General features: G+C 40.5%; 1 protein-coding gene across 1 annotated transcript in view; it reads right to left on the reverse strand.

The window, feature by feature from the left end:
• Window positions 1-11,139, reverse strand: part of ME1 (malic enzyme 1) — a 169,397-nt gene extending 158,258 nt beyond the window's left edge. The window contains exon 1 of the mRNA XM_017824728.1: window positions 10,946-11,139. Coding sequence (XP_017680217.1) covers window positions 10,946-11,050 — 105 coding nt within the window. The 5' untranslated portion in view covers window positions 11,051-11,139. The remainder of the gene's footprint in view (window positions 1-10,945) is intronic.
• Between the last annotated feature and the right edge of the window lie 1,555 nt (window positions 11,140-12,694).

Here is a 12,694-nt window from a genome sequence, read left to right on the forward strand (position 1 = left end):
GAAGGTTCTTCATTCTGGGCAAACCCAAAGCTACATAACCTAATGACTTTAAAGAACTATTACAACTACTGCTACAGAACCAAATAAAAAGTTTGAAATGTATTTTCATAGGGGTTTTTTTCCATTTTCCTATAAATAGCAGCAGATAAATTTGCCTTTCAATAGTCAGTATCTTGAAATCCAATAGGGATTTTTTTATTCCATATATTTATTACGGACTAAAACTGTTGAATATATCAGCTTTAGAGTTCAATACTTAGTACTTAAAAGAATCTTAAAACTTTTTTTGTTATTAAATTGCTCTTCTATTTACATAAAGAAACTCAGTTGCAATTTTAACACATTTAAAAATGGTAAAAAATCCTACAACTCGTTTTGAAGAGTTTTAGAACCATACACTTAATCAGCCATCAGCAGGTGAAGTACAGCATTTTAACACCTATCTTTTTTAACCTTAGTCTATTAACTAGACAGTAGCCTTTTCAGATCTTAAGCAAAGAGAGAATGAAGTGTGTGTGTAAGAAGCAAAGATGCAGAAGCACCATTAAAATCTTTAAAAAGGCATCTACCGACCAACTAGCACAAACAGGCTTCCTCTGCTTCAGGTGCACTGCTCCTCTCCAACCACTTCACAAATCATCATACAGGACTTGAAGAGACTCCAGTCAAATCAAACCGACATTAGATCAAACCAACATTAAGTGCTTGGCAGACTCAGGTAGTCATTTGACTTTGGCAATATTGTGTTCTATTCTGACTTTTATCTGTAACTATTCACCTCTTTTTTTACTATTTAGGCAAAGAGGCTTTACTGTCTCTCTCATAAATACATCCCACACACACTAAATCTGCTTTCTGAAGTCAGGTATCTGGAGGAAGAAATCCAATAAGTCAGTTAGACACCAATACTGAAAATTTTATAACATATTTCATAATCACCACTATGCACTCCTCTCCAGGACAGATTTAAGGCAAAGATTTTTTGTCTTAGTGATTAAAAAGCCATAATTATTTTCATCTTTGTGGGAAAAGGAATTATATATTTCAAAATAATTCTTGTTCTTCTCATTCAGAGCAGTGGTTCTATACTATCCAATCTCCATACCAAAAGCAAACTTAAAAGTGTATCGCTCATGAGGGACAAGTGGAAGAAAACTAAACTGTGATATCCGACCTGAAGTGGACACCAAAATGATTTCACACCTCATCACACCGACTCTCTTCCAAAGATAAACACAATTCATTAATAAGACAGATGAACCTTAAATATTAACAGAAGACTCAAGACTACATCTATTTAAGCAAAATTACATTGACTCAAAGGTGTTCGCAATTTCTCAAACCATTTGTAATGATAAGAAGGATAAGAAGAGGCAGAACAGTGACTTTAGTTTGGTATTAAACTTCCTTATCAGAGAAAAAAATCCCAGTTTTTCTAAGCCAGAAATGGGTAATAGTTGTTACTTGAACAATAAAGTAAGTAAAAATCTAAGCATAAACATGTTTAATGATAAATGATAAAATGCATTGTTGCTCTGTGCCTCGTTTACATTTCAAAACTGATGAATGTGCTTTCTGAACTCTTAGACTAGATGACTACATGCTGACATATTTCTACATCTTTGGCTGAAAGCCACAAGTATTCAGAGCATAAGAGCTCTTTTTCTTCAGTTCTACGTTACGTATTCTTTATGTATATAAAAAGTGTTCACTCCACACTTCCTCTGCTTCCTGTACATTGTAAACAACCTCAGATCCTGCTCAGAGTATTGTGTTTCACCCAGGAGTAGGCACTAACAGTGTTCAATTAAACTACAGACACTGATTTCAACAGAAAGTACACAGTGCCTGCAAGGACTGCCTCCAGGCTGCCCCGTGACCTCCTTCTTCTAAGTCGGGATTTCTGTTTCCGGAATTATGCAAAATATTACATCAGCAAAGCTTAAGACCAAAACTTGTTTCCTTGTGCATGCAATTCAGGGACTATTTTTCATTAACTCCTAAGATAATCTATACGGAGGAATACGTGCAAAAAATTCGCATACAAAATTAATTTAGACGTCTGTTTTCAACAGAAACAAAATTGCCTTTATCCACAGCATTTTTTTTCCTCTGAAATCACCCAAAGATTTGGACTATTTAAACTCACCTTAATTAATCAAAAAATGAGATGCTATAGTATTCATCATTTTAAACAAATTAGTCAGACTAGCCAAAACCACTTACCTTGCTAACTATGAATATTTCATAATTTCTTTCCAAATGGGCTGCTAGGAATCAAGTTTTAGAAGTCTGTGGGGCTGTCACTCTGTGACAAGTGACAAAGCATTGGTTTTTGGGGGGTTTTTTTGAAGGATTAATGCACACAGGCTAATTTCATGCTAGTTTTGGAGCAGCTTCTGCTTTGGAGCAGAATCCTTCTACCATTCATTTACTCTGAGCTTACACAAAAATTGGTATTAGAATCAAGATCTTAGGTCTTTCCCTAATATCTCCCTACACAAGTTTGTCATCCTCATAAAGATCATGAGCTTATATGTGATTATGGTCAAACCTTAGATTCTCCACGGCTGGGAGATCCTGTCAGTCCCAACTCCTGGAGTAATCTGTAATGTACATCACACTGATAATCCTTTGAGGCAATCTTAAAATTTCTACTATCTTGCTGCATGTCATGAAATCGAGAAAATTAGTCATAATGACAACCCAACACATCATAACTACCCAGCAATTTTCTTATTTCTTTGAAAGCATATAATTATTCTACTACTGGCTCTAGGAAAAAAAATATTTCTAAACTGTAAATTCATGGAGTCTCGATATGCTTGACAGCAATCATTTACTTCTCAATTAAAGGTACAAATTTGCTATTGAGGAGAGAAAGGGGAAGGTAAAGAAAAAAGTGACTGACAGTTTAATCTATGCAGGCTGCATAGGGTGGATATTAACAAAAACGATTCAATTTATTTTGACATTTGCTTGAAGTAACTATTAGATGGCTTCCCCTACCTTCCTGTAATTCATCCATGACTTTGATTTTTGGGGTTTTTTGAAGATGGACAGACATATAGCACATTCCACAGAAAGCTTGTACAGTTGCAATTTCAGAACCCCAAGTCAATTCATAGTTATTGATAATAGGACACCCAAAATAAATAACACAGCCTAATATATCAATTGGGTAAGGTAGATTTCTCAAGATTGCAAGCCCTTCCAGGAAGCAGTGCTGGTGACTGTGCATGGTACTTTTCTCCCTGAATGATAACGCAGATTATTCTAGCATTAAGCCAAATTCATCCTCTACCTCTGAGTAGAAACTATCAGCATCTGTATTTAAATATTTGAATTCCTATGTCAGGTAAAACACCCGGAAGCACCAAAACTTTTGCCTGGTCTCTTACAATTTAATGTGCAGTCTTGCTACTCACAATTGTCTATGAGGAAGTTTTTTCCAAGTCCCACCTATCCCAGTTTTGCAGACACATGGCTACTGTTTCATGTTTGTCTGCACCTTTCCTGTACAAAACTTTGGCTACATGTATTACGAACTGGTAATCTGATCACATTCTATTGCCTTTTTCCTATACAAGATTTAGCTCCTTGATGTTGTGTTAAACCAGACAATGGAGATAATTTCCGTAAAACTATTCCCAGTTATGGGCCTGGCCTGCTTTGCCCAGACACAAAATGCAGAGAAAGCCTCTCCATGAACGACAAGGACATTCAAACAAAGCTTAACTGATGGCCTACTACTGACAAACTGTATTACATGTTTTTAAACATGGCATAACCAATATCATTAGAGAGGCACACAAACCAACAGTGGTATTTCTGTTCTTTTCTGCCCTTTCCATGCTACTCTTCCAGCCATGATGTGCCACAGAGCACTCACACAACCACCACAGATTTGCTTCACTTCAGCCACGGGAGCATAAATGACACCTCACAAGAGCTCTTCAGATTTTCAAGGAGGACAAACAACTTGCTATTGTGGCTGAAATGCCAGAATCATATCCTCCAGCAAATGATGTTTTTGACACTTCTTCAAAACAGCTGTTCCACTGTAAAATTCTCAAATATAAACTGGAAAAAACTAACTGAATGACCTAGTTGAAGGTTATTAATACTCCATCAGTAACATACTTAGCATAACAGCAGTGGATCACTTAGTCATCAGAGCCTGGAGCAATGAGACCTTTGGCATAAAACTCTGCATCAACCCCTGTGGGCCTGGGCAACAGCAGCCAGAAGCACGTCATGCATCAAATACACAGCCAACCTGAGCCGGCAAGGAAGGAAAGGGAAAGCATGACAAAGCAAAGATGGCACATTTTAACCTGGGGCCATGGGTTAATAAGAAACACTGCTGTCACATACATTTCTCTTCCTCCTCCCCTCCAAGAGGAAAGCAGGGCCGAGGGAGAGAATCTTGCGCCTGCTACAGCTGCAACTTCTGTTTTTGTCAGAGACAACTTGATACAAGACACTGATTCAGCGGAATTTTATACATAAAGTACAAAAAGAAAAATAATAACTTCTTTACTCTGAAATACGCTTTCTGCAGAAAGCACAAATACTCTCTGCAGTTTATTTCACCTAGACAGAAGTACAATTTCTCAGTGAGCTCTTATCCTATTTATTGTCTGCATCCATCAGTAAGATTAAAAAAACAATACCCAAGTTCTCTGGCCAGCATCTCTATAAAACCTAGTGTATAAAGGCACATTTAACCCATTCTAAATACACAGATAGTGCTTACAAGGTGTTCTGTGCCTGGATTAAAACTTCTATTCAAATAGGAGTTATAAGCAATGGATATAGGATTCCTCAGTTGAAAGTAAAAAGATCAACTTGGTGTTCAGTTATTGAAGTTCACAAGAAAATTACACAACTGAAAAGTGCTTTTAATGCCTAAAGCAATTCACAAAACAATTCTAAGTTTCAGCTTCCTGTGACAAGTCATACCACTATTCAGTTGCTGTTACTGCTATATAGCTTACTTCCTAACTTTTTCTCCTTCATTGTATTTGCTTTTAATTCAAGTCACAGAACTTTGTTCCCAACTCGCTGTCTCAGCACTCTTTTTCATAACTGGAAGCAAAGAACTGGAGGCCAACAGGAAGAAAAGACTATAACACCAATCACAGCAACTTACCTACTAGGTCAGGAGCAAAGTATTGGAGGCAACACTGTAAGCTGTATACATGAAATAGAAGACAGTGACAAAATAATCTGTTAGACATACTTTGTGCTTTTCTCAAGACTTTTTCATTATTAACAATATGCAGGACAAAGCTGCCTTAAAGTAAAAAAGGTGGAAAAAAGCACAGAATTGAGTTTTAAACCCCCTGCACACATACAGTAAACAAAGGTGCTCATACAAAAGACATCTTGCATCACAACTCCTCCATCACACCTCAAGAATGTGATTACAAGAAGGAAGAATATACTGTCAATGTGACAACCTCATCACTCACCCCCATTGTACCCAGCAGTGAGCTCACACCCTTGCCCAAAACCCAAGCAAACAAGGTGGCTGCAGTTCTGCCAGTCTGCAAATTATGGTCCTGAATGTCAAAGAGCAAAGAGTCCTGGTACAAACCGACCTCACACTTGAAGAAACTTCCATTTTAGAGCGCCATTCCACAGAACAGCAACTCCAGTGTTGAAGGTCTAAAAGGTTTCAAAGACCAGATTGATTTATTTTATTTTTTTATATATATATTTTTTTTTATTTTTTTTTTTTTTGGTGCTAGCACAACCAGTATCCCATGTACTCTTGACAAAGAGCACAAAAATCACATGTGCTTATCCCTATCAAAATCAGAACTAGTCCGCTAGGTAATCTGAGAGGGATAGAACCGAGAACTATTACTGTTAAAAGCTATAAAGTTTCAAAGGGTAAAAATTTAAAGAAAGTAGAAGATAGGGAGAGTGATAAGCAACTATACTAAAAAAAAAAAAATCCTTGAATTATACCTTTACTTTCATATGGAGCTGACAATCTTCACCTCTAAAAAACACTATCATACCTATTACCACTTAATATGAAATCATTCCTTGCAATAAAAAGTAATCTCCAGAAAATCTATTTTACAAATTAGTATAGATACTTCTAATATGCCATTTAAGGAGTGCTTTCCTCCTCCATCCCCAACTTCATCATCTTTCTTCCCAGAATAGCTATGTACAGCTAAGGCAAAAGCAATACTCAGTGAGCACTGGCCACTCCAGAGGACCCAGCCAAAGCCCACACGTTTAACATGTGAAAATATGAACATCATCAATGGAAGAAAAAAAGTACTTCTGCTGCTTGGTATTTGATAAAGAAATAGATTTATTTAGAGGAGCTTCTTAAATACTTATTTTACCCACCAGGTAGAGAAAAGCTCACTGGAATGCTTCTGATTTCTTACCGAGGTTTGACTTTTTTGAGGCCTGTTACAGGCCTAGATCATCAACTAACATCAAAGTCATAAAACCTTTTTTATATGTCACCCACACCAATCACAGCTTTATACTTTCTCAAAATCAAATTTGATTTCAGTGAGGCAACTAGCTGTATACAGAACAAAACATATCTGTATTTCGTGAGTATTCTCCTCTCACTGTCTGAAATGTAGAGCCAAAATGTGAAGTCCATAATTCTCTCTAAAAAGCTTATAATTGATTTTTATTAAATTAGTATACACAGCATGTGTAATCCGATAGGAAAGACAAACATTAATATCTTAATAGCCCTCTAATAAACTGCTCATTTCCTGCTCAGCCTGGAACTGATTATTCACTAGAGGCATTCTCCACTCTTCTGCCTCTGCTGAGGCATCCAGTTTGGCCACTGTTAGAAATAAGACATTGGGATAAAGGGACATTTGGTCTCTTTCATTATGGTTCTTCTATAGTAAATCTCATAGTGAATCAATGCACTGACAGTCAACTCCAGCCAACAACTAATGTCACTGTCCAGTTGAGAACCTGCTGAGTTCCAGGGGCATCACATACAGGAAACGCAAGGATAAAACACCAGTGCCATTGCAGGTGGGATGGACATTGGGAGCTTTCATATATTCAGCAGGCCCACAATCCGTTCAGAAATTCTCCAATGCTTTAGTGGAACTTGAATAAAGGTAAAGTAAAAAGAGGCACCAGCAGTTGACAAGCACACTACACACTCAGCAATGATGACAGCAGTCAGTCAGGAGAGGGGTTAAAATGATGCATGTGGGGAGGGAAAAGAGCCCTCCAGCACTTAAATTTGATAGAATCACTTATTTACTGCTCAATGAATTGCTCTGCAAGAATACAAACACAGCCTGGAAGCAAAGCACTTCTCCAGTGGCAAAGTTTCTCAATCAGGGAAGTGTTTAGACTTGGCAACTAATACAGGCTATTGGCAAAGTTTTGTACTGAAATGTGTTTGTATATCTTCACACTGCAATTTTTAAAATGAGCAACTTATGGGACACTATGATTTCTTTAAATATTAAAAGGCAAAAAAATTAAAGATGAGAGTGTAGTGATAAACACACTATTTGTGTGCTTTAAAATTGTAAACTCATATATTGAATAAAGCATAAATGAGATTTATAGTAGGGATAGAACAAAATACTTTCACACTTCTGTAGTTCATAAGCTTAAAAAGCATACAATTCCCAGCCAAAAGTTTCTAATGCAATCTATTTTAGTGAAAAGAAGTGAAACTGTGTTTGTTTTTCTTGTAATCACTATTTGCAATGTGTTTAGCTTCCTGAGGGAAAAAGACAACTACCAAAGAGGTTCTAAATACACTTTTAAACACTAAGGATCTAAAATTTCTTCTAATAAACTGAATCATGATTATTGTCCCTAGGCTTGGACACATGTCCTCAAGTAATTAAATTCAGTGAGTTACAATCTACTGTTCCTCATGATTTTTGATGTATCACTGTTGCTGACGTGGCAAACTACAAACCACTCAGTGACCTAAAATGCTTTAGCATGGGGGGAAATAAATAAATAAATAAATAAATAAATAAATCACAAACCCACCAAACATTTTGTATTAAGCTTTTCCCCAGAGAAGTTTGTACATGTTTGTGTATTACGAACAATGTAAAACATAAAGGATTTAAGAATGACATTACTTAGGGCATCAACATACTTCAGTGCTTAGTATGTTCTAGGAATTTTGCCATCCAAGTAGAAGTAGAGTTCAAGTAGAAAATAAGAAATTTGGGTGTTTACCCCGGAATTGCCACAGCCCTTTCTCTCACCTCTCACCAGGTTAAGTATAAAAAGCAATGTACAAGTGTGCAGAAATCCAGCTTTATTGTTGGATGAGTAGGGCACTTAGATGGAACACCTAATGGACACAGGATTTTGGGTTTGGATTTTTGGGTTTTTTTGTTTGGTGGGTTTTTTGGTTTGTTTAAATCTAGCAATTATTTTTTCTTACATCTATTTTTGAAGCTGTCCAAGTATAAATGGTTCCACATAGAATTTTCAATGTTACTGAGAAAAGGAATGCATTATTTAGGGATGCAAGCCCCAAGCTTCCACATATTGCAGCATACTTTGTTTTTACCTGCTTGACAGGCCATCTGATTTAAGACACTCTGAAAACATAATTCCCCTTATTTTTTATGAGTTATTGCTAGATACCGTTATTTAGTACTTACAGTCTACTTTTGCCAATAGAATTATTAAAACTGTCACTATATCCGAAATAAAATGCTGATCCTGAGAAACTGCAACTCCTTGACAGGGCCCAGGAGATAGCAGAAAGTCCTGGCACCTTGCAGGACTGTAAACAATCCCTGTAGAATCATTAAAGGAGATATTTTATCTGCTTCAAATTGAATTCTCAGCAAACTGATGCTTGTTGAACAGCCTTGGCAATAGAAAGTGCACTAGGAATACTAGCTTTCATCCATGCAGGCAGGCCACAAGCTATCAAACTGGCAACCATGATGGCAGTACTCAACATATTTGAACTTAGTGCATATATATGGCAATGAAATATATACATATTAGGGTGTGTCCATATATATATATTAGGTTGTAATAAATTCACGTCCACACACAAAAAAACAAACAAAAAAAAAAATCACCTGCCTCAGTCAGAAAACTGGATTACCTATTCTTCATCAGACCAGGACCAGACTTTCCTCACAGGCACAAAGACAAGATTTTTCAGCTGAGCATTTCTAACACTGAATTCTGTTCACTGGGTAGATATGGCTGGCAATTAACAACTATTTTTTCCCACTTCTCTGTTATATGGTACATATGTGCTATACCACAGCTTAGAAGGTGTGAAAGTATAAAGCCTAATCCAGGAAGAGCATGGAGTTAACCCCCAAAGGTTGCAGGTTCAATTCCCATTCACCTGAGAGCTGGACTCGGTGATCCTTTCAACTCAGAATATTCTGTAACTCCTGTCTGCTGTAATTTAAAATTAAGCAAAACCCTTCCTCTTTAGTGGCTCATCTGACCCACCCTTAAGGTATGGTGTTCAGAGGCTAGATATATGATGTGTGAGGGGAAAACAGTAGCAATGAGTCTGCCTCTGACTGCCCTTTATTTGAGAATAAGCTCCATTTTACTTCTTAAAACCAGGTGGGTTTTCTATTGGGTTGGCCTTCTTGGTTATGCTGAATTAGATTTTTTTCTATGAATATTACAGCTGCTTAAAAGCAACCCAGCTGTAAAAGCAAAACAGCTCTCCTTGGTTTCTTCTTGCGAGTTTTATAGTTTGCTTAATTTTCCTTTAACGTGACCTCAGGAGACCTTCTCAGGCATACACACACACACAGACACATAAGAGCCTCTAAGAAAACTTTGTAGTCAAGCACCAAGACTAATAAAAGCACTATTCATCTAACTAATATATAGAGCTTTTAGTGATGAGTCAACTGCGCCAGTAAAACTAGAGACAGTTTTTTTTGTCAATTTATCCAACTCAGCAATAAGCAAAATGACTGCTTATTGACTTATACATTCTAATGCAGATGTATAAGTCAGAGTACCATTACAGGTAATGTGCAAGGTGAAATTTGGGGCTAAGGGTCTGACCAAAGTTTCATGTGCTAGGTGTGGTTTATGATTTACCTTTTTGACTATTTTTCATTTTGGCAGCAAATTCCGGCTTGTCATGTCAATTTAACTATTTTACTCTCTGAACTTTGCATCTCTATAAGTTGTACAAACAGCTACTCAGCTTTATTTTTTCTAGATTAGTCTTACATGTTTAGAAAGCTTTATCAAGCTGAATTACCATTCTTAGGCAAACTGGAGATGTGACAAAAAGGTTTTGCTGTGCTATGGCATCTCTTAGAAAAGCTGGCTGCATTCGGTCATGCAGAGTAGGGAGGAAACTGCATTTGCATTTTACAGCTCTAAGAGGAATAAGGGTGATAAAACCCATTTTCCACCTGCCAGGGGAAAAAAGGTTGGACAGCACGAATAGCTGGGTTTGCCCGCAGGAAACGAGATGGGGTATCCGTGGGAAAGAGGACTGGAAAAGAAGGAGGGTACCGGGAAAAGACAAGCACGGCAGCAGGAACTCGCATCACAGCGGCTTAACTTTCAGCAGCATCCTCCTCCCCGGGCTGCTGCTCCCCCCACCCCTCCCCAGAGGGCACAGAGGGGATGTTTCCGCGCCCCTGGGCCGGCGGTGCGGTGACAGACTGGGCGCTGGCCGCCCCCCGCCGCCCCGAAGGAAGAGGAAGCGGCGCCGGGCCCGCAGGAAGTGCCGCTGCCCCGCGCCCGTCGCCCCCGGCCCGGCCCGGCGGGGGCGGCCCGGGCGCTCCGCGGGCGCTGCTCCCTGACAGGTGGCGGCGGCGAGAGGCCTCTGGCTCCGCAGGCAGCGCCCGGCAGGATCGCCCGTCACCCGCGGCGGGCCGCAGCGAGGGCTGGGGCTGCCGCCCCCCTCGCCCAGCGGCGCACCTGCCCTGCCCGCCCCTACCTTGTTGAGGTGGGGGTCGCGGAGCACCTCGTAGCCCCTTTTCATGGTGAGCTGCAGGGGCCGGCCGGCGTCCTGCCTGCTCTCGGCTGCCTTCCTTGCTTGCATGGCGAGGCGCGGCGGGGCTCGCTGCCGTCAGGTCGCTGCGGGAGCGGAGGCGAAGCGGCGGCTCCTCCTGCCGAGGTGACTGCCCGGCGGGGTGGGATGATCCTGCCGGGAGGGAGGGAAAGAGGGAGGAGGCAGAGCCACGGCGAGACGCCGCCACCGGGAGGGGGTCACCGGGGCGCCGCTGAGTCACCGGCAGCTCCGCGCACACCCGGGCGGCCGCCCAGGTGCGGGGGACTGCAGGGGTGCAGACCCGCGGCCCTTCCCGGACCTGCCCGAGGGTGCAGGGTGTACGGGCTGCGCTGCCTTTTAGCGCTGCAGAGAGCCACTCCGGACCGCCCGGAGGAACAGGCCGGGCTGCGATCACCTGCTGAGGGGGAATCGCAGCCGCGGGTCTCCCTCGCCACGCCGGGTTTGGCGCGGGAGCCGCGGTACCAACGCGGGGAAGCACCGCGGAGCGCTGTCAGCACCGCGCCGTGACACCGCTCGGCCGCGACCCCGCGCCCCAGCTGAGCCCCCTGGGCGCGGCCACACGCGGGAGCTGGGCCTCTGCGCTTGAACAACAGTCGTTTCACTTTCCCTCTGCTATTTAAATGGCCTTGAAATCCAATCTTTCCCGAAGGGGACGGGCTGCATAGCTTCGTACAGTCAGGAGCAAATGTTTGATGTAATTAGCTGTGTGTTGGCTTCAGCTGTGGTGGCTGGGGTTATGCCTGGTCAGGATGGAGAGCACTGAGGTACAGCAGGTGTTCAGCTGGTTTGTACTGCTAGCCCTCATATTTGTTTACAATATATTCTGAAATTCTTCGCATACAACCTGTTGTGTACAGTATGACTGTGACTTTAGTCCTCTAAATTCATGTATGTAAGCAAAGATGATTTCCATGCAAGTGCCATAGTCCTTGTGGAGAAATTATACTTCTTGAAATGTGTGACTAGAAGATTATTTTAGAAGGATTTGGTTTCTGTTGTCAGGTAGCAACAAACAGATCAAAATTTTGCAGCTCTTTCAAACTTACCTCTTCACATTTAATCCACAGGCCTTGTATTCATATAATTACTTCATATTTTATTAAAAAAAAAGCTCCCACAGAATCTGGCTTCTCCTGAACTTCCTGTTAAGTAGCTCCTAAAAGTTTATTTGCAGTTAGCTAACAAAGGAAGGTTGGAAGGGTTCCAAGTCTCTTATTTCTGGAAACTTGATTTCCAAGTCAGCGGAAAATTCAGTAAATAAACTTCTCCCTTTGTCCATCACCTCAGTATTAGGGAAAGCAGTAAACTAAAACTAGAAAGTTTCTTCAAAACTTTAAACCTGGAGCCTTTCTGACTAAACAGCCAACCTTCCTTGGATTTGTCTGGATAGCTAACTACCTGCTCACCCACCCAAGTCCTGATTATTACCTTCAATAGGTATCAGGGATAAGGGGGTAGCATTGCAGGACTTTCTTAGTTATAAAATTGAAAAGCAACATAGAAACATCTTTTTTCTTTTCCTTATGGCTGCACTGAAACCATTCTGATAGAATGCTAACCTGATGCAATATTTTATCTTCATGTTGCAACACTATTTATAAAAAAAAATCTCTTTGATTTGTGCCAAAAGTCACTGCAATCACTGTACCTGCTCAGGGGTCTGACCCGTGCTAA

Source organism: Lepidothrix coronata, unplaced genomic scaffold (genome assembly GCF_001604755.1).
Source record: "Lepidothrix coronata isolate B3197 unplaced genomic scaffold, Lepidothrix_coronata-1.0 Scaffold4, whole genome shotgun sequence".
Classification (NCBI taxonomy): domain Eukaryota; kingdom Metazoa; phylum Chordata; class Aves; order Passeriformes; family Pipridae; genus Lepidothrix; species Lepidothrix coronata.